Source organism: Lepidochelys olivacea, assembly GCF_965140295.1.
Source record: "Lepidochelys olivacea isolate rLepOli2 genome assembly, chromosome: 2".
Taxonomy (NCBI): domain Eukaryota; kingdom Metazoa; phylum Chordata; order Testudines; family Cheloniidae; genus Lepidochelys; species Lepidochelys olivacea.
The window spans coordinates 61663054-61686272 of NC_140412.1; the positions used below are offsets into that span (position 1 = coordinate 61663054).

Sequence of the window (23219 nt, forward strand, 5' to 3'; positions counted from 1 at the left end):
TTTCAAGGTTGTCCAGATCTTCATGTATGCTATTTCAGTCTTCCTCCATATTTGCAATACCTCCCAACTTTGCATCATCGTAGATTTTATTAGCATGCTCCCATTTTTGTGCCAAGGTCATGAATGAAAACGTGAATCATTTTTGTTGCCCGTTTTTGTACCTTTTTCAATTCTAATATATTTCTTTTGAGATGGGGTGACCAGAACTGCGTGCGGTATTCAAGGTGTGGGCATACCATTGATATATTTGGTGGTATTATGATATTTACAGTCTTTTTGTCTATCCTTTTCCCAATGGTTCCTAACATTCTGATAGTATTTTTGACTGCTGCTGCACATTGAGCGAATGTTTTCAGAGAACTATCCACAGTGGCTCCAAGATCTTTTCTTGAGTAGTATCAGGTAATTTAGACCCCATCATTTTGTATGTATGGTTGGGATTATGTTTTCCAAAATGTATTATCTTGCATTAATCAACATTGAATTTCATCTGCTACTTCGTTGCCCAGTTTTGTGAGATGCCTTTTTTTAACTCTTCAGTCTGCTTTGAACTTAACTATCTTGAGTAATTTTGTATCATCTACAAACTTTATCACTTCACTGTTCACCTCTTTTTCCAGATAATTTATGAATATGTTGAACTTTGTTCTTCCCCCTGTGATGCATGGGGGTGGAGTGCAAGGGGTATGTCATAAATATAAAGGGAAGGGTAACCACCTTTCTGTATACAGAACTATAAAATCCCTCCTGGCCAGAGGCAAAACCCCTTCACCTGTAAAGGGTTAAGAAGCTAAGATAAGCTCGCTGGCACCTGACCAGAATGACCAATGAGGAGACAAGATACTTTCAAAGCTGGAGGTGGTGGGGGACGACGACAAAGGGTGTCTGTCTGTCTGTCTGATGCTTTTGCCGGGACCAGGTCAGGAATGCTCTTCAGAACTTCTGTTAAGTTAGTAAGTAATCTAGCTAGAAATGCGTTAGATTTCCTTTTGTTAAATGGCTGGTAAAATAGGTTGTGCTGAATGGAATGTATATTCCTGTTTTTGTGTCTTTATGTAACTTAAGGTTTTGCCTAGAGGGATTCTCTGTTTTGAATCTGATTACCCTGTAAGGTATTTACCATCCTGATTTTACAGAGGTGATTCTTTTACTTTTTCTTTAATTAAAATTCTTCTTCTTAGATCCTGATAGCTTTTTCATTGTTCTTAAGATCCAAGGGTTTCAGTCTGTGTTCACCTATGCAAATTGGTGAGGTTTATTATCAAGCCTTCCCCAGGAAAGCGGGTGTAGGGCTTGGGGGGATATTTTGGGGAGAAGACATCTCCAAGTGGGCTCTTTCCCTGTTCTTTGTTTAACACGGTTGGTGGTGGCAGCATAGGGTTCGAGGACGAGGCAAAGTTTGTACCTTGAGGAAGTTTTTAACCTAAGCTGGTAAGAATAAGCTTAGGGGGTCTTTCATGCAGGTCCCCACATCTGTACCCTAGAGTTCAGAGTGGGGAAGGAACCTTGACAGGGTACATCTGCCCACATACATAACCATCCATGAACTGTATTGACTGGTTAATTCCCCATCCTGTATGTTGGATGTGGGCCAATTGAGGAGAGACCACTGGAGCAGGCTGGGCTGGGAGCAGTGCAGGGGCTCACATTTTCTTGTGGACATTGTGCCAGGTAGTCAGTGCATCAGCTCCTTATGTTGCTGTTCCTCTTCCAGCTCTAGCTGTTGCTCTTCCTACCTTGTGGCATGCTCATGGGCATTGTAGTCCCTTGCCATTTTCTCCTCCCTTTCCAGCATCCTCGCAGCTGCAGACTGGCTCTTGTCCTGCCGAAGGAGCAGTCGGACCTATTGGCAGAATATAGCAGCTCATATCTGGCCTCTTTTCTTTTTGCCCCTTAAGTTCTTACTACTCTCATTAACAGTCAGTGGCATCATGTGTGAGCACCTTATCTGGACTAGAATTGATATCTTTGAAAAGCAGTGAAGCTGCATATTATTTTTCTGTCCAGTGGCAAGAAAATATGGCCCAGGTGGAATTGTAGGAAGCGATTGGAGGACTGTTGGCACCTGGGCTTGATTAGCCTGTGTTCTCGCTGTGAAGTAGGCAGGTTGCCAGCCTGGGCTGAGTCCTAGGCTTAAAGCACCCTCACTCCTGGATGTGTGGAAAGCAGGGAGGTTCAGGCAACATCTAGGTTAGAGTATGGGTAGTGATGCTGTCTCTCTGCAGTGATGTACGTCCTCTGTACCTTGGTTATGTTTAAGAACTGTACAATGGTAATGGTAAATCTTTGGATTACTGCACTTGCAGTTTAAATGCAGGCAATGCTTTCAGATCGGATTTCCCATGCTGCTTCTCTTTTGTTTGGTCTATTTAAATATGATTATTTTAGTTCTTCCTGGAAGTCTCTGAATTGCCTTCAAAGCGTTAACATGTCTTCTGTTGCTGCTGGTTAGTCCGGGAGAGAGAAGCTTTTGATATTGGCATCCTTCTCTGCTAGTGCTAAGCTTTAGTACCAGCAAGGAGCAATGAGATAAAATGGGCAATTTTGGTATCTGTTTATATACCTTTTCACTTCCATTCTAAATAAACTAAAAATGTATTTAGCATAATCTGTTTAGATTGTTAGTTGTGGAGGGCAGAGACTATAACATATTTCTACAGTGCCTAGCACAAAGGACTCAGGCAGGTTGGGCTCCATTAGAAACTACCACAGTAGAAATGTTTAATAGCATAATTTCAGTTTGTCTCTAAATACATAATGAAAATTTCAAGGTTTTTGAGTTGCTTTATGCTGATGACCTATGTGAATTTCAAAGGGTTCTTAAACAAGTGCAACAGTAATAGCTGCAATACAGCGCTTAGCACCTAGTATTTAGACCTCTGAAATCAGAGGGATTTACAGAGACTGCTAAGTCAAGAGGGCCCAAGTATACATAACCATGAAAAGAACAACATAGAAATTGCCCCCCATGTTGAAAATCCTGTGGTGACTTTTGAAAGATTTCTCCTTCCCACAGTTGCTGCATACCAACTTGAGCAATATTGGCAGTGTCAGATATTGGAGAGACTAACCAGAGAAAATATAGAGAAGCCAACTAAATCAAGCAAATGCTTTAAAATATACACTTCAGGATGTGTACTATTTAATTACTAATATTGTATAAAATTATTCTTCATTGCATGTTGCCTGGAAACCGGTTCACTTGCAGTGACTCAAAAGAACTGACTCAGAATTGCTTTGTCCTTTCAAACTCTCCTCTCTTATCCTGGATTGTAGATCACTTGTTTGCTTATTAGATTTTCTAGGTGTCTTGTCCAGTTCTCCCTTCTGAATATTTGGGAAGGTTGCATTTTTAAAACTGTTACTTCTCACTTTCATTCCTTCCTTGCCTAGATATTGAGTTATCTGGGTAACATTATACAGAGACCTCGCACCTACATGCAACTTCTTGCCGGATCAAGGACTTAGTTCACACTTTCCTTTTAAACCAAGTAGGAGCTTTCTGTCCTAGAATACCATGGCTACGGTGAGACACCTCTATAAACTGCTGAAATGTAATGGGGAAGAAATGAAACGTGCATTTTTAGAAGGAAATGTTGTTATAAATGAAATGTTCGCAAAAATTATCATTTTTCCAGTATCATACTCTGCTATGATAATCTTACTAACCTGTTGTTTTCCATGTTATAGTATAAATCATTCTGTATCTTTACCAGTAAAAATATATTTTCATATTGACTTGTTCAATCAGTACTTGTTCAATAGTAGATAATATGTATACCCATTTTTGTTCTGTTTAGTATATGTGACTTTTCGTTGTGATATTAACTGTAGTATTAGCTACCCTTTTGTTTTAATGAAGACAGGAAATCCAACGCGAGCTGAAGTGACGCACCCCAGCTCCAACTGTAGACATAGCCTTAGAGCCGTCTTTAGGGGAGAGGATTTATGTGTGGATATTGTGGGGCTCATGGGGAGTGGGATGTATGTTTCTGCCTCTCTGCCATCCTTCCCAACCAAGCAGAGTGTGTAGCTCAGTTAATACCACCTGAGGATATATTGGCTTTTTGCAGAGCGCCTTTATGTAATATAACCCTCTGAGAGGTTTTTCCGAACTAATTCAGTAGCTTCACTTGAACAGTGCTGGCAGGTAATCCTAGAGTTGATGCAGAAGTTCTGGGCCTCTATGCTGATACCACAGGCCTCCAGCACATCTGTGGCTTCTAGAAGCTGAATCCCTGCCCATTCCACCCCAATTTTTTTCTTCTCCTTCCCTTCCACTCCCAAATCTATAATTATGTTAGGGGTAATTTAGCAGAATTTTCCAGTTCCTGGGCTCTGTGTGTGTGTGTGTTTTCCCTCATGAGAGGGAGTGATCTGGCCCTTCACTGTTATCAGCCTAACTGTGTTTTCCCTTACTGTGGAAATCTCACTCAGATTCATGGGGAAGGCTTTATTTCACTAGCTTGTACCTTGCCATGTCTGTCATGTATCTCTTGGTCACCATTCTGGTTAATCTGGTTCATTCTGGTTTGAGAGTTGAGAGACAGCCATGAAATAGTAACTTTTCTAGTTTCTCTGAAGACTTTAGGAAAGTGTCAATAAATGTCAGAAAACAAATAGCATATGGAAAGACCTACGGGCTGAATGGTCTCTCAATTTTACTGTAATTTTCCTTCTATCTACAAGATCTGTTTTAGGTTAAATAGGGGAAAAAATGTTGTTACTGATTATCTACAGCAGTACAAAAACATACAGTTCTGACAGCTCACTTTTTTACACTACATTGTTCTCAGTGAGGAATAAAATGTGAGGCAACGCATAGTGAGACCACTACTATTTGATCTTTCTCTTCCTCACTATAATTCTTTTTCTTTCTTTCTTTCCCCATCTGCCTGTGTCCTTTTTATCTATTTACATAGTGCTGTGCAGTTGGAGAAGTTTGCTAAAGAAGAAATTCTTCCCCAGAGGTCTCATAGTCTAACAAAACAGGGGCCACGTAATGGAATCAACAAGCAGAATGGCTCTCAGAGTTGGAACCTAAAGTGGAGATATTCATGTGTGTGTTTTTTAGGGAGGAATGGAAGAGAGACTGACTAACCATGGTTAGAAAGCTGTTTCACGTACACAGACCAGCTTCCACAATCAAAACTTTTGGTCATCTCCTCTTACATTGTCTATCTCCTGTTTTTTTTGTTTTGTTTTTGGGTCCTTCTGCATCCCCTTTCCTTTTGGTCTCTTCCTCCAGTTTTCTGTTCTGTTTTATTGTTTTCTCCTACCCCTTTTTTCTCTGCCTTTGTACTTTTATTGACAAGCTTCTCCCTATTTTTGTGTAATACAGATTATGTATTTTTGTGTCTTCTAGAGCAGACGCCCAGAATGAGTGCTTGACACATGGGCAGTCTCGGTAGGAAAAATAACAGGCTATGCCATTTTTTCTCTGCAGCCCTTCCATATGTAAAACTAGATGCAGAGGTGAAACTCATCTGCACTCATCTGGATCAAGTTGTGCTGTGTATAAAGTGAGGGTTTAATAATTTGCTTTTTATGTGCTGCTTCAGACCATTTTCAGCTGTCCAAAGTATGTTTATGTTGTGGGAGAATAACTGACTGGGAAGTGTGGTGGGTATTTACTCATACATAACCGACAAAGTGTGTTTGACCCACTGTGCCTAAATACTATAGAGTAAAGGCTGCTGAGTTTATGAAAGTTCCTGTTGAGTTCAATTACACAATTTACTTTTTCTTCCCATTTTCTCAGGATACTGTGGCACAAGAAGTTAACAGTCTCCTGTTTTAATGGGAGGGGCCTAGAGGCATAGTGTATTCCGTGATAAATTCTTTAGATTTTTGACACAATGCCTCTACCACCCACCTGTCCTCGTAGTCTGCTGGTTTGGGTCACTTCACTTTGGAGGACTTTTTGGTACCTTTGTTTGGATAGTGGTTGAAGACTCTGACTTCTTTTGTTCTGAAGCAGGAAGGGAGGAGAGATGACAGCTTATTGAGAGAGATCACTGCTCATTCCATATCTTGATTCCCTGCAGTATAGAAAATGGTTCTTTCTCCTTGGATAGGTATCCCTGTTTGGACATAAGCATAGAATCATAGAATCATAGAATCATAGAATATCAGGGTTGGAAGGGACCCCAGAAGGTCATCTAGTCCAACCCCCTGCTCAAAGCAGGACCAATTCCCAGTTAAATCATCCCAGCCAGGGCTTTGTCAAGCCTGACCTTAAAAACCTCTAAGGAAGGAGATTCTACCACCTCCCTAGGTAATGCATTCCAGTGTTTCACCACCCTCTTAGTGAAAATGTTTTTCCTAATATCCAATCTAAACCTCCCCCACTGCAACTTGAGACCATTACTCCTCGTTCTGTCATCTGCTACCATTGAGAACAGTCTAGAGCCATCCTCTTTGGAACCCCCTTTCAGGTAGTTGAAAGCAGCTATCAAATCCCCCCTCATTCTTCTCTTCTGCAGGCTAAACAATCCCAGCTCCCTCAGCCTCTCCTCATAACTCATGTGTTCCAGTCCCCTAATCATTTTTGTTGCCCTTCGCTGGACTCTCTCCAATTTATCCACATCCTTCTTGAAGTGTGGGGCCCAAAACTGGACACAGTACTCCAGATGAGGCCTCACCAATGTCGAATAGAGGGGGACGATCACGTCCCTCGATCTGCTCGCTATGCCCCTACTTATACATCCCAAAATGCCATTGGCCTTCTTGGCAACAAGGGCACACTGCTGACTCATATCCAGCTTCTCGTCCACTGTCACCCCTAGGTCCTTTTCTGCAGAACTGCTGCCTAGCCATTCGGTCCCTAGTCTGTAGCTGTGCATTGGGTTCTTCCGTCCTAAGTGCAGGACCCTGCACTTATCCTTATTGAACCTCATCAGATTCCTTTTGGCCCAATCTTCCAATTGGTCTAGGTCCTTCTGTAGCCTATCCCTCCCCTCCAGCGTATCTACTACTCCTCCCAGTTTAGTATCATCCGCAAATTTGCTGAGAGTGCAATCCACACCATCCTCCAGATCATTTATGAAGATATTGAATAAAACCGGCCCCAGGACCGACCCTTGGGGCACTCCACTTGATACCGGCTGCCAACTAGACATGGAGCCATTGATCACTACCCGTTGAGCCCGACAATTTAGCCAGCTTTCTACCCACCTTATAGTGCATTCATCCAGCCCATACTTCCTTAACTTGCTGACAAGAATACTGTGGGAGACCGTGTCAAAAGCTTTGCTAAAGTCAAGAAACAATACATCCACTGCTTTCCCTTCATCCACAGAACCAGTAATCTCATCATAAAAGGCGATTAGATTAGTCAGGCATGACCTTCCCTTGGTGAATCCATGCTGGCTGTTCCTGATCACTTTCCTCTCATGCAAGTGCTTCAGGATTGATTCTTTGAGGACCTGCTCCATGATTTGTCCAGGGACTGAGGTGAGGCTGACTGGCCTGTAGTTCCCAGGATCCTCCTCCTTCCCTTTTTTAAAGATTGGCACTACATTAGCCTTTTTCCAGTCATCCGGGACTTCCCCGGTTCGCCATGAGTTTTCAAAGATAATGGCCAGTGGCTCTGCAATCACAGCCGCCAATTCCTTCAGCACTCTCGGATGCAACTCGTCCGGCCCCATGGACTTGTGCACGTCCAGCTTTTCTAAATAGTCCCTAACCGCCTCTATCTCCACAGAGGGCTGGCCATCTCTTCCGCATTTTGTGATGCCCAGCGCAGCAGTCTGGGAGCTGACCTTGTTAGTGAAAACAGAGGCAAAAAAAGCATTGAGTACATTAGCTTTTTCCACATCCTCTGTCACTAGGTTGCCTCCCTCATTCAGTAAGGGGCCCACACATTCCTTGGCTTTCTTCTTGTTGCCAACATACCTGAAGAAACCCTTCTTGTTACTCTTGACATCTCTGGCTAGCTGCAGCTCCAGGTGCGATTTGGCCCTCCTGATAACATTCCTACATGCCCGAGCAATATTTTTATACTCTTCCCTGGTCATATGTCCAACCTTCCACTTCTTGTAAGCTTCTTTTTTATGTTTAAGATCCGCTAGGATTTCACCATTAAGCCAAGCTGGTCGCCTGCCATATTTACTATTCTTTCGACTCATCGGGATGGTTTGTCCCTGTAACCTCAACAGGGATTCCTTGAAATACAGCCAGCTCTCCTGGACTCCTTTCCCCTTCAAGTTAGTCCCCCAGGGGATCCTGGCCATCCGTTCCCTGAGGGAGTCGAAGTCTGCTTTCCTGAAGTCCAGGGTCCGTATCCTGCTGCTTACCTTTGTTCCCTGCGTCAGGATCCTGAACTCAACCAACTCATGGTCACTGCCTCCCAGATACCCATCCACTTTTGCTTCCCCCACTAATTCTACCCGGTTTGTGAGCAGCAGGTCAAGAAAAGCACCCCCCCTAGTTGGCTCCTCTAGCACTTGCGCCAGGAAATTGTCCCCTACGCTTTCCAAAAACTTCCTGGATTGTCTATGCACCGCTGTATTGCTCTCCCAGCAGATATCAGGAAAATTAAAGTCACCCATGAGAATCAGGGCATGCAATCTAGTAGCTTCCGTGAGCTGCCGGAAGAAAGCCTCATCAGAAAGCATGTTTTAATGAAAATATCGGAAGAGTTAGATATCACTGGTTATGACAAACTGTTCATTATAGTTGATGTATTGTTATTGTATTGATATACAATATGCTTGTTGGCTTTCTGAAATGAGCTTCTGGAGGATAAATAAAGCATTAAAATAAATTGCTGTTAGATTTTTTTAAAATTCAAAGTGGCAAAACTGCACAAATCATGTAGCTTGTTTTCTGTAAATAAACAGATTTTTGTAGAGCTGGACTAGGTCTGTTTTTTAAGCCATTTGGTCCAGAACTGAAATGCCTCCTGCTGGCTATTGAAATGTAATTTATAAAACAGGTTTAAAAATTCTGGATTGTAATTCTGAAACCAATAACATGACAGTGTGATTAATTAGCACAACTTCACCGGTCAGAACTTCTTTTCATAACTTAGACATAATCATAAAAACAAATATAGATTTAGAAACTGAACACATTAATTGTGAAGAGAGAGAAATTTTTAAAGGCCTTTATAAACTATTTTTTCTTGTCTCTGCCTCCACCAAGTTGAACAGGATGCCACCTCTTCATATCCTGTCATTTCACTGCAAAGGATAAAAACCAGACTTTTCCCCCTGTCAAGGTTCCTCCCCCACTCTGAACTCTAGGGTACAGATGTGGGGACCTGCATGAAAAACTTCCTAAGCTTATCTTTACCAGCTTAGGTCAAAACTTCCCCAAGGTACAAAATATTCCCCCCGTTGTCCTTGGACTGGCCGCTACCACCACCAAACTAATACTGGTTACTGGGGAAGAGCTGTTTGGATGCGTCCTTCCCCCCAAAATACTTCCCAAAACCTTGCACCCCACTTCCTGGACAAGGTTTGGTAAAAAGCCTCACCAATTTGCCTAGGTGACTACAGACCCAGACCCTTGGATCTTAAGAACAATGAACAATCCTCCCAACACTTGCACCCCCCCCTTTCCTGGGAAATGTTGGATAAAAAGCCTCACCAATTTGCATAGGTGACCACAGACCCAAACCCTTGGATCTGAGAACAATGAAAAAGCATTCAGTTTTTTTACAAGAAGACTTTTAATAAAAAATAGAAGTAAATAGAAATAAAGAAATCCCCCCTGTAAAATCAGGATGGTAGATATCTTACAGGGTAATTAGATTCAAAAACATAGAGAACCCCTCTAGGCAAAACCTTAAGTTACAAAAAAGATACATAGACAGAAATAGTTATTCTATTCAGCACAATTCTTTTCTCAGCCATTTAAAGAAATCATAATCTAACACATACCTAGCTAGATTACTTACTAAAAGTTCTAAGACTCCATTCCTGTTCTGTCCCTGGCAAGAGCAGCATACAGACCGACACAGACCCTTTGTTTCTCTCCCTCCTCCCAGCTTTTGAAAGTATCTTGTCTCCTCATTGGTCATTTTGGTCAGGTGCCAGCGAGGTTACCTTTAGCTTCTTAACCCTTTACAGGTGAGAGGAGCTTTCCCCTGGCCAGGAGGGATTTCAAAGGGGTTTACCCTTCCCTTTATATTTATGACACCCCCAGTGTTACTCAGATGCCCACGTAGACAAAGCTGTTTGGCTTTTTTGAGTTCCCCTGTCCTAATAGGTTAGTTACCCTAATTTTTAATACAAAGTGAATCTGACAAGACTGGTTGATTTCTCTGCTGCAGTTGGAAACCCAGCAGATGGAAGTGAAACTAACAGTTATATTAGTTTTCAGTTTCTTGGTGAAGTTACCAATAGCAGAAAGGAATGCTCTAGAATTATTTATTCATCGAGAGAAGAACCCAGAAAAGGGGGTGGAGGTAAAGTAAGGGAAGGCTCCAAAGATGACTGAGGAAAAAAGAGCTTTCTCCTTCCACCAACAAAAGAAAAAGATTTCAAATGATCGGATGTCTCATAGGACGATAGGGTAGTAGGTCGAGACTGATATGAAGATGCTGCAGACTTTAGGCAAAGCACCCTGGTAGAAATCCCCTTTTTCCAATAATTAATGCATCTTCCTAGGTGTTACCCCTAATTCTGCTCCCATATCTTTTATGTTTTTGGCCTCTGGCTAGTAGGTTTAGACCTTTGCCAGTATGTATTTCATACATTTCTTTTCAAGTCCTGAGAATTGAAGAATTAAATCAGTTTCTGGTGGGATTTTCACTAATGAAACTAGCCACCCGGTTGTTCTTTCTAACTGGGAGAAGAGAAGGAATGCCAGCCACTCCAGAAGTAGCGCTATTAGATTTCAAACTGGTATTCACTGTTTATTGGAAGCATTACCTTAAGTTTTCCTCAACATTTGGCAGGCTTCCCTCTGTTCTCTAAACATATACAACTCAGTTTAATTTTGTCATAAAAATTAACAAAGAGTGGCTTAATGTTACTGTGATTGTATCTATTACGCAATGAAATAGAATCCTTGGGAAAACAAAATTTTATCTAGCTCGGGAAGGATTCTCTTGACTAAGAATAGTTTTGTAAGTGAATTTAATATTTGTTTAAACTAGAGAGGGAACACTGAGATATGAAATAGCTTTGCTATAAGTGAGTTTAATGAGAAATGTTAACTTCCTAATCAGTAAGAATCTGCAAATACCAAACCTCTAGCTCTGTCTTGTGGCAAATCAGAATTTCCATTTTGAAATTAAAAAGGAAAAAACTAGAAGTTCATACAATTTGTACATACTCAGAACTGTTCAACTATAAAGATAGCAACTTTTGTGTGTGCACAATTGAGAAATGCAACTTCTGAATAATAAATCTCATTTATGGAGAAAGGGGGTGGCTGCTTAATTCAAATAATTCAGTGCATGTGAGGCTAAAGTACGACATCATTTCTGGTTAATGATCATGTTCAAAGGTAAATTGTAATGCAGTCTTATTTTTCTATCATTTCTAACTGAAGAAAAATGTCATGAGTGAATGAAGGGTGTCTCTCCCCCCCCCCCAAATACTCTATGCATGTTTGATCGATGCTTACGATTAGAACAGGAAACTTTGCTCTAATGATACATCAGTATCATTTTCTTTTTCTGTGGTGAATATTAATAAGATTTCATGTATTGATCCTATATAATTTTATTATTCAACTGTCCATGTCTTTCCCTACTGTAACCAGAGCAAATTCTGTGGAAATCAGATTCCTTAATGCCCGGTAAACACCATGTGTTTCCTATGAAAGATGTTACAGTTTACTTTATTGTGAATCTTGAGTAATCTGGTATCTGAAGATTTTTATATATATAAAATAATTTATAATAATTATATAATTTATAATAATAAATAATAATAATTTCTTAAAATTAACTACACAATTGTTTAATATTTTGTCACAATGTCTAGAGTCTAGACATTTAAAATACTGGGCAAAATTAAGCATTTTTTATATATCATTGACCTGATTATATGAAGGATGGGGAAAGGATTAAAGTCTCATATTATTTCTTCCATTATTTCTAAGTTGCAATAATTTAAAAATGATTTATTTTAATATCATGTCTGAAGTGGAAATGCTACAGGAGTATGTTTTTGCTCCAGGTCATTGCTTCAATGTGAGCAGCTGTTTGCAACCAGTTGTATATTCAGAAAGGAAAAATTGTCTGTATAATCAGTTTCTTAAGAGCACAAGTGAGAAAGTTTTTATAGGTAAAACTGATAGAAGTCATTAATGTAGTTTTCCTGTTCATTCATAAATCAGACTTGCAAAGTTGCAAAGATAGGATACAGTGCATAGATTGATAAAACAGTTAGAGTTGTTTGTCTTCAAAGGATTAAAAACCATTTTATGTATACTTGTTTTGACTGCAATCTTCTCCACCACCCTTTTATATCTTTGTGTAAGCTGTCTGGGACAAAGGCTATGTATTGAAACCGTGCCTAACACAAGGTGGCCCTGATTTTGTTTGGGGCAACTGGGCACTACTTTAAATAATAAATTACTTGGAAAATAGAGATTTGGCTCATCTTGGTTTTGATACTGCATTAATAATATATTAGTTGCAAATTAGATAAGAAACGAGTTATAGAAACACTTGAACTGCTCATGATAGTGGTTGCTGTTTTAAACTGAAATTTGGTTCACAAACGTGGTGTTAGTCCAAATAGAAGTTTGACTTTCCACCTCTTAACAAATATAGAATTAGAGTGACTGTGCATATTAATATTTCCATAACTATGTTTTTATTATCAGAATTCTAATTCACTGTTTCCTTTTACAGAGGAAATAAAAGCTGAAACAGAAAAACAAAGGTATGTAATAGTTCTCTTCCTCTTATTGAGCAAAAATAATTTGTCTTGTGAAAATAGGAAGAGTAGTCATATAGACACTTGTATAGTATTTATTATGAATTTAAGCATATAACATTATCCATATGGTGACTCATCCTGAAAGGTGCTGAACATCTCTTGTGCGATGCATAATACTCAGGAGCTTGCCTGCAACTGCCACTCCTGTCTGTTGCAGCTGTTATATAACTTAGAGTGAGAGCAGAAAGATTTGAAGGCTTGTGGGGGGAGGAAGGAATAGACTGGGGTAGGGACCATGTGGGAGGTAGACTTGGATTGGCTTTGTGGGCAGTTAACTGGGATGGGACCCTGGGGTCAGATATTGAGATTAGATGAGCAACCAAGGAAGGGAGAGACTGGGATTGGCTGGGCAAGGAGCTCCAGGGAGACTGAGCTGGGGAGCCCAGAGATGGAGACTAGTACTGGCTGAGCAAGGAGATTGGGATGTAGAGATTGGGTAGGCTAAAGGAAGAGACTGGCACTGGGTTGAGGAGTCAGGGGTAGGGAGACGGATCTAGGACAGGCTGAATGGGACACATGCAGAATGTATAGAAAGATCTGTGACCATTAGAGAACATTCCCTCCAGAAGTTGGAATAGAATCCAAGCTTCTAGAGTCTGTGTTGCTCTGCTGTCAGCAAATCTGCGAACACCCTGGCAAATTGGGCATTTGTTATGATAGTCTTTAATTATATGATACATAGAACTCCTGCCTCATTCAGTGCACACGATGAGCTGTGTTCTAGGGATGAATGAGAGCTGAGTAGTGAAGGAGGCTATTGTCTGTAGGATTCCCGCCTCATTTGCTGCAGAAACTGGATGGTATTTTGTGAATGAAGCAGGAGAAGAGTGATAATGCTCTCATGGTTAAAGCAGTTGAATTCTACCCAGGGGATTTGGATCCTATCCTGTCCTCTGCCACAGAGTTCCCATGCGATCCTAGGTAAGTCACTTAAACCAAACTTTTCAGAGGCCAGTAATTGTGCATTCCTCATTTTCTGAATGTCCATCTTGAGACCCCAGGGTCTGATTTGTAGCAATGTTGAATACTCACTCATAGCTGCAACTGAAGGCAAGGGCAACTGTGCTTTGGAAGATATGAATTATTGCATTTTGCTTTGTACTCTGAAAAATTAGACCCTAGGCTCCTCAAATTGGGCATCTAAAATGTGTAGAAACAACGAGGAGCCCTTGTGGCACCTTAGAGACTAACCAATTTATTTGGGCATAAGCTTAGCCCACAAAAGCTTCTGCCCAAATAAATTGATTAGTCTCTAAGGTGCCACAAGGACTCCTTGTTGTTTTCGCTGATACAGACTAACACGGCTACCACTCTGTAAAATGTGTAGACACTTCTTATCTTACCTTCTTACTCTCTTTGTCTGAGTCCCCTCCTGCACCTCACAGAAATGTTATAAAAATAAATTAATGTTTCTGAAGCACTCAGATGAGCACCATAGAAAAGTCCATGAGGAAATTAATAATTCTGTTCTCATAGCATATTTGAATAGTGTGCAGTAAATAAGATATGCAACCACACATTGAACAATGAGGATAGAACAAAATATTAAATAGCTTTTTATATAGTGAGCATCATCCATCTTGTGCACTGAATGAGGCAGGAATCCTGTGGAAAAATAGTATGTGATCATGTAATTAAAGACTATCACAATGCATATGCACAAAGGGGCCTCATCCAGGTTGCATGTGCAACCTCAATTCTGACATTTTATAGTTTTTGAGTGTTAGGCTTTGCAGCCTTAATGTTTTTAACATAGTTGTTTTGTAAGTATGTAGTTTTGTTTGTGTGTGTAGTGTACATATAATGCTTACCTATGATGAAATATTTTGTAAATAGATTTTTATTTTGTTTATATATTTTTCAGGCATGTCTAAAGATTCTAATAGTGGATCTTCAGTTTCCTTTATTGCTTTGGAGGCATATAGACTTGTTAGCTATGGATGTAGGATGTACCCCTCCTACCAAAGAGTTATCAGTTGTCTTTGGCTGCAGAGGAGGTAGAAGATCTTCCTTTGCAGAGCATTAGGACAGAGGAACTTCCTATTTTTCTCCAAAATTAATTTTAAACTCCTTTTCTTATCTCACATTGGATATCTAGGTAGTTAATAATTAACTCCACAGTCTGATTAACCTTTTGAAAATTTTTCTTTGAGGTGTTGTATGGCTTTGATCTGCTGTTGGGGCAGACCCCAATCCATTCAGGGAAATCAGGGGCAAGAAATGCCTGTCATGCTTCTTATTTAAGATTGGTACTAGTCAGGGTGGATCGATTTAAAGCCACAATGTAAACTATGATTTAAATCACCGAGTGGAAAGCCTCATTTAAAGTTATCGATTTTAATCAACTTTTCCATTTGTACTTCAGTTATTTTCTAAAGAAAGGTGAATTCTCATTGATTGGTGTAACCATTAAAACCATGTTGATTTACAGCTCAATAAAGACTTTATGGTAGATTTGGTATATCTTTTTGCTATCTAGGAGGGTATACTATAGCTATACATTTATTTAATCAATTAGATTAGTATTTTCAGATTCTTAATTGTACATTTTTAGTTTATTAGAAAATTATGGTGAATTATATTGCTTATTATAATTATTATAATTAACTTTTTGCTCATGATTTGTGTCAAGCTGCTTTATTAGGAAATTAACTGGAATTTAATTAAACACACAACTGTAAATAAAATTTAGTTTTATTAAGCAAAACCTTTAATGTTTTGGATATATAAGCTTCTCTTATCAAAGCATGTTCACTTTCACATGATTTATTAAAGGAACAGAAGGATTAATTGTAGTCCGTGAATTAAACTTCCTATTTCAGGTCAGTCTGGGAAAATTTTCAAATATGCCTAAGTGAAAGTGACTGGAGCTTAAGTTCCTAGTCATCTAAGTCTCTTGAAAATGAGACACCAGTCTTCTAAGTTACTTAGGCTGTCCTAAAGACTTTTAAAAATAGTAGATATCCTCTTCCTCCTTGTTTTTATTCATAGACTGGAAGAGAGAGAGATGTTTTCCTATCTTTTCACCTCCCAATTGATTTCTCAACCTTGAATGAATCAGTCCAAATGAAGAAAATATTCTAAGAGGCTACTGCTGTGAAAAGCTGGTTTAATACTTCAACACATCTGGTTCCAGTTAGCTAGTGACTTCAATGGTGTGACTCTCTTTAAAACATCATTGTCAAACGTACCGCTTGAATGGTTCAGCTCCAGCCCTGAAATTTATTATGGTTAGCATGACTGATAGGTGATTATTAGATGCCCAAGTCATAGCAGAAGCATCTTCTTCATCCATTAAGCATGAACCCTCACACTTTGGGCTGAGAATATTGGCAAGAAAATGAGGTGGAGTAAGCGCTTGATCCACCCACTTCTTTACTTCCTGCAATTTAACTTTGTAGTTGGGTATTTCTTTCTGCAGTGTCTCTGGAAGTTCTTTATAAATTTCAATAGCATCAGCAGTATTGCAGCAATTTTTCTGCAGTTTGTTCAAGGTTATGGAAATAGGTTTCCTATATTCAGCATATTTTCTGTATTTCTCTTTAGTCTGATGTTGACTGCTTTATATAATTTGCTAGCATAGTAAGACATGGTAAACAGTCCATAACTTATTTTTGCAGCATTCTTTACTAACCAGTTGATGCAGATTGTTCAGATGTGTCCACATCATCATCTTAAGTCATTGCCTCCTGAGGAGCATTTTTCATAATGTTTCATTCTGACGACCAGGCCTTATATCTTTGTTGCACTGTTTACATTTGGCAGGAGTTCCTTTTTTACCCAGAGGTGCAGGAATTTCTTGAAATATTCCCAAATAGCATCTTTTTACAACCTGAAACTATGACATTTTTTTCTCCAGTTTCCAGGTGTTGAAATCAACACTAGATGAAGCACTCTGAAAAATGTTGTCCCTTCTTCCCACAGTGTCCTGCTTTGACACCAGTGTTGCTCCTCTCTGTTTTCGCATTCTGCTCCTTCTCCCTTGTTACATAATTCCCCACCGCACTCCTATCCCCAGAAAAACAAAATATTAAACAACAATCTGAGACTTTTGCTTGTGTAACCCACATTAGACTGCACTGCAATATTTTATTTGTTTAGAGACAGAGAGGGAGGCAGTTGAGAAACTAATGGATTTCTGTTTATATCTCTCTCTGGACATATGCAAGAAGACAGCAAGGCCATTTACTTCAAGTGCCCAGAACCATCCAGAAGCAAGGGCTGGTAGATCAGTGCTTTTCCATGAGCTAGAGAGCAAGTTTCCATGCTTGGCGGAGTCATAATATTCATAATTTTAGAAAGGAGCCAATCCGAACTCAAGCAGGAAGAAGCTATAAAATAGGGAGTATGAGACACCCAGGTGGGTTCAGTGGATGATCCTGATGAGATAAACAATGGTGTCTCCTGGAGTCAGAGGCTGGGTCCCAACATCTGTGATGAGTTTGCCAGTGCTGTGCATCCAGTAGCACAGCCCATGGGTCTCCCACAGGATTGAGCCCTTAATACAGCATATAACCTATTGTACCATATTTATAAGGTTTGACCTCAAAAATTCGATGTTTCCCCCTGATTCTTTCTTTATATAAAAAAGCAACCTTTAACACAAAGCTTTTCGTAGAGGCTCATGGATTCAGCATATTTATTTTTTATTTAAATATTTAATCACAAACAAGAGATAGTAGTAAGTTTAATTGAAAACGTTCTAAGACCTACATTCAGATTTAATTTTAAACAGGTTTATTTAAAAAAAAATTTAAATAGCAAAATAAAAGACAATGTTTTAAAAAAACTCATTGTTTTTATCTACCCTGCTACTAATGGAGGAAGAGTGCCAAATACTACCCAGTATCAGTGACGTAAGCCAGGACAAGATACATTGTGTGTAACAAAAGTTTCCTAGGCCCCTTTTTAAACTAGCTGCCAGGTCTGCCTCAGCTGTTTTTTGTGTGTAACCACAACCCTCATGGTGGACTCCCAAGCAGGAGCAAGTCTTTCTTGTTGCTTCAGACAACTTAATCTGCTCATGAGCTAACTGTGAACTCAGCAGAGGTCTCCTCTTGGGTCTGTGAAACCCTTCTGACTCGGATGTTCATCTGTGTAAACAACATCACCTTGCAGGGGATCTGCCTGCTCTTTCCAAGCATCAGCAGTAGTTGAGCCTACCTGAAGATTCTGTCTTAGGAGACAAGTGGAGCATTATGGTTATGCAGCTCCTTTTCAAGGGGCTTCCTAAGCATCAAGCAACAGCAGTGACCTCTTTCATCAGGCTATGCTGGGGCAGGGCCTTAATATTTCTTTGAGACTCCATCCATGTGGCTTACATATTGAACTCCCACTGAACAGGGTTTCCCTGTACTGTTTCTTCCCCTCCCCTCTTCCCCCCCCCCCCCCCAAGCTACCCAATCTATCTAATTTTTCAGAACCTGACCTTAAAGTGGCATGATAGTGAATCCTTGAGATCTCCTAGGCTAGATCCACAGAGTGTGCTAACACCCTACAGCAGGAATAGTGTGTACCTCCCTCAGAGCCCTACCAGAGGTGGACAAAGGAGATCTGACCTCTTCCTCTTAAGAGGAAATGGCCTGCATGGGAATTTCAAATGAGCTCAGAATGTGGAGGAATCTCTGAGGAGGTAGCCTCTAAGAAAACAATATCAGGGAAAACTGCATCTCTTGCAGATTTTGTAAAAATCCAAACGTTGAATTGAAAAAGATAGAATCTAGCTCTCCCCCCCCCCCTTTTTTTTTTTTTTATTTTGAATGGTGGAGACTAAGAATTAAGGGAAACTTGGGGTGGTGTCAACGATGCTTTGTTCAAGAACAATATCAGCTAATCCAGCTCACTTCTTAAACTGGTGAAGATTCAAATACAGTATTTTGTATTAAGGGCCATGGAGACTTCTCCAGGGAATTTTTTTCTTTTAAGTTTAGATGTATTTGTGTTTCCTTTAACTGTGTCAGTGCAGTGAGATATGACTCAGAGGTGCAGCTACCGAATATAGATAAATACAGATTGCAAGAATGTTTTCTACAAAATATGTTTATTTAATCTCCTCCAACAAGTGACTGGGTTACATCATAAAGCGGGCATCGCTGCACATCTTAGAAAGCAGTTCTACTTGTCAAACAATATGGGGGAAAACGTTTATCTCTAATTCAATGTATTGTACTATGTCTTTAATTATATGGAGTTTTACAGGCAATTCAAATTCCATGAAGCAGACCCTCGTCTTGATTTTATCTGTATAAATCCACAGTAAGTGATTTTTAGAAAGGCAGAGCATATATATGTCTCCATGAATGTGAGTGCTCAGCACTTCTAAAAAAAATAATAAAATAAAAAAAAAATCAAGCCCTAACTTTTGAAATCAGTGGAGTTACTCCAGGATTAAACAGCTGTGGTTTAGAGCACATTGTGACCTGAAAATATCTGTGGGTATTTTAATTTCATAGTGCACAGTAGACTATCTTTATTATCTTATCTAGACATTATGTATAGCATATGGATAAGTCAAAATTCTTAACTGATTTTTTTAATCCTTGTATCACACAAAACTTTGGAAGAGGAAAGTTTTGCCAGTGACTTTAATAGGAGCAAGACGGGTGCCTTTATATTTTGTAATGAATCTGAAAGAGAGCTATTACAATTTTTCAGGTACAGAATTAGGCCTCCCATTAAAAGTAAGTACCACAGATTAGCATATTGTATTGATCTTTCCTTACACCAATTAGTCAGCAGACTTCAGAGGTAACCTGTATAACTGGAGCCCCTCGTGGGTTTTAAAATAAGATATCAAAGTACTGGCTCTGTTCTCTATCCTGGAAACATAAAGTAAAAAGAAAATATATTCTCACCTGAATATTAAGGAATTCCTTAAAGCAGCTGCTTGAACAACACCACAACAAATGTGTTCTTCCCTGCTCTGGTACCTTAATTTAGTTTTGGAAGTGCTTCCTAAATATTAATTTGAACCATTTCAAGAAATGTATCTGTTTCCTTGTAGTTCTGCACTTTTCTCCAGGCTAAGATAGCTTTGAGGACAAATTCAGCTTTCATCCGCAAAAATGAATAGTCTTTCACAGAACTTGGGAAATTGTGATCACTTCCTTTTTGCCCCTCACCAAGTCACCTTAAGGAGAAGATGTAACCCAGATATATGCACACACCAAAAGATTTAGAAAATCCTCCTTACTCTGTATGAAGAGATATGCAGCAGAACTGGCTGGTCTTAATGTTCCACTTTCACTAAATACTAGATATAAATATTAGTGGACATCTTCAAAAGAAGGTGCTACATGAAATAATAGTTCAAAAATTGCAGTTTTTATAAGAAATTGTATATAATTATTGTAATCAGTTCAAAGGATGTTCAAGTGGATACTACTGCAAGAATCCCACTCTTATAGTCTGGTTTCAGAGTAGTAGCCATGTTAGTCTGTATCCGCAAAAAGAAAAGGAGTACTTGTGGCACCTTAGAGACTAACCAATTTATTTGAGCATAAGCTTTCGTGAGCTACAGCTCACTTCATCGGATGCATTCAGTGGAAAATACAGTGGGGAGATTTATATACACAGAGAACATGAAACAATGGGTGTTACCATACACACTGTAACAAGAGTGATCAGGTAAGGTGAGTTATTACCAGTAGGAGAGCACGGGCGAAAAAACCTTTTGTAGTGATAATCAAGGTGGGCCATTTCCAGCAGTTGACAAGAACGTCTGAGGAACAGTGGAGGGGGGAATAAACATGGGAAAATAGTTTTACTTTGTGTAATGACACATCCACTCCCAGTCTTTATTCAAGCCTAAGGGTATGTCTACGCTACGGAATTAGGTCGAATTTATAGAAGTCGTTTTTTTTAGAAATCGGTTTTATATATTCGAGTGTGTGTCCCCCACAGAAAATGCTCTAAGTGCATTAAGTGCAGTAACTCGGCGGAGTGCTTCCACAGTACCGAGACGTCAAGAATTATAACATTCAAAAACCAGTCGGAGAAAACTTCAATCTCTTTGGTCACCTGATTACAGACCTAAAAGTGGCAATTCTTCAACAAAACAAAAACTACAGAAACAGACTCCGAGAGACTGCTGAACTGGAACTGGATACAATTAACTTAGGCTAGAATAAAGACTGGGAGTGGATGTGTCATTACACAAAGTAAAACTATTTTCCCATGTTTATTCCCCCCTCCACTGTTCCTCAGACGTTCTTGTCAACTGCTGGAAATGGCCCACCTTGATTATCACTACAAAAGGTTTTTTCGCCCGTGCTCTCCTACTGGTAATAACTCACCTTACCTGATCACTCTTGTTACAGTGTGTATGGTAACACCCATTGTTTCATGTTCTCTGTGTATATAAATCTCCCCACTGTATTTTCCACTGAATGCATCCAATGAAGTGAGCTGTAGCTCACGAAAGCTTATGCTCAAATAAATTTGTTAGTCTCTAAGGTGCCACAAGTACTCCTACTCTTATAGTCTGTGGACCTGCCTGAGGAAGAGAATAGAATCATTTTTGTTCTCATCTGCATATTTTGTTAGGTCAGGGAAGTCCACAGATTTGGTTCACCTTTCAAATGCTTACATTGCCAAAAGGATATGAGGGATCTTAAAGCATGATGTTCTAGTCATTAGTCTCCATGCTTTGCAATAAGCCATGTTGTCTGAGTTACGATTTACTCTATAGTAGCAAAGTTCTTATCTAGATAATTCTAAGGAGTATTTCACAGCTCTGAAAGTTCTGTTGTACAGACTTTTCAGTGGGAGGGGCTGTGCCTGTGTGACAGACCCCAGTAGTCAGCGGGCAGGATCGAACCTGGGACTTCTGGAGCTAAATGCGTGAGCCTCTACTGCATGAGCTAAAATCCATATGGCCCTTAGCTAAGGGTGTAGAGCAGACTCATTAATTTCTAAGTGGTCTCAGTGCCACTAGAGGGGGCTGAACACCACACCCAGGAGATGTGTAGGTTACACCTGTGTTCAAAGAAAACAAGTTTGCCTGTCTCCTAATCAGCAAGAGCACCTGAAGATCCACTGTTGGAATCAATGGAACCTGTTTGACCTAAGTAAAGGAATCTTTCAGGTAGAACCAAAGTTTATATTCATACTGAGAATCTGTTTTTACAGATTTTGTCTTTACGTATTGCAAGTTACCATCCTCTTGAATTTGTTCTGATAGTTTGAGTTAATAAAAATCAGTTTTCAATGTATCATTTCCCTTCTTGAGGTTAAGAACAAGTGAAAAATATGAGGGGAAAAACTAGTATTATGATGGAAGGATTTCTTAAGTGTAGATACTTGTAACATTGTAATGATCAGACTATTCTGTTTAGTCCCCCTCATGGAGAAGCAAAGCCTGGTTCAAGCACACTTCCACCAGTGAAATCGAAGACAAGCTTTATTGAAGCCGACAAGTACTTCTTACCATTCGAATTGGCATGCCAGTCTAAGTGCCCCAGGATTGTTAGTACATCTCTAGATTGTTTACAGGTCTGTATACAACTGAGCTTTATTCACTGTCTGAAAGAAAATCTTGTTTGGTTTGGAGGGAAGGGGATGGGTAAATGTAACTAAGGAAGAATGTCTTTTTTTCAGCTACTGTATGGGACATACTAACCAAAATGTATGATTTTTTTCAGACAAGTGTACCCTAGTTTTGAAGAACAAAGGAAGAAAATATATCTAGCTATATATATACTTTATATTAACTACAACTAGTTAATTGTATACTAATTTATATATAATGTAATTTGTCCCAAACCTCAATCTTTTGTATTAATGTGCATGTATAGAAAACAACTCTCTAAACATCTGCTACCAGAACAGGTATATTACTGTGAAACTTATTTTATATTCTTCATAATTGCAGTAAAATAGTCAAAATTTGAGGTTCACAAATACTCTAGTTTGAGCCCATGACGTGGGTTTCCCATGTAAAGAAGATTAATCTTTCCATCTTGGTCCTGTAATGTTGTTCTGAAAAAAAGCTTAAGATGTCCACCAAAAATTCTGTCTGTCTTCCCCTGGATGGCCTGAGAACAATGAACCCAGTGCATATATTTGTATTCATAGGCACATACATACCTGGCATACAGTCTCACTATGCTACCTGTCTGTTCTCTCTATTATGAGTAGGGAGGTTATTGAGACTTACAAGTATTGTCATGGCTGGAATGCTCCAGAGAACAGAATTCTGTTATTTTAGAATACTCTTCCTTTTCACAAGGTTTGAAGCAGGCATGCAAAGACTATTGAATACTTGCAAACCAAAACACACCTAGTGGTTCCAATTTTATGTTTGCCAGCCTTGAA

The 23219-nt window shown here is 39.6% G+C and overlaps 1 protein-coding gene across 2 annotated transcripts in view; it reads left to right on the top strand.

The window, feature by feature from the left end:
- The window catches only part of ARFGEF1 (ARF guanine nucleotide exchange factor 1), a 183909-nt gene that overhangs the window by 57986 nt on the left and 102704 nt on the right, over positions 1-23219 (top strand). For both annotated transcript variants that reach the window (XR_014710184.1, XM_084618769.1), the window contains exons 2-3: positions 12818-12848; positions 22241-22397. Coding sequence is in view for 1 of the 2 variants with exons in the window: in XM_084618769.1 (XP_084474895.1) it covers positions 12818-12848; positions 22241-22397 (188 nt within the window). In the remaining variant the exon portion in view is untranslated. The remainder of the gene's footprint in view (positions 1-12817; positions 12849-22240; positions 22398-23219) is intronic.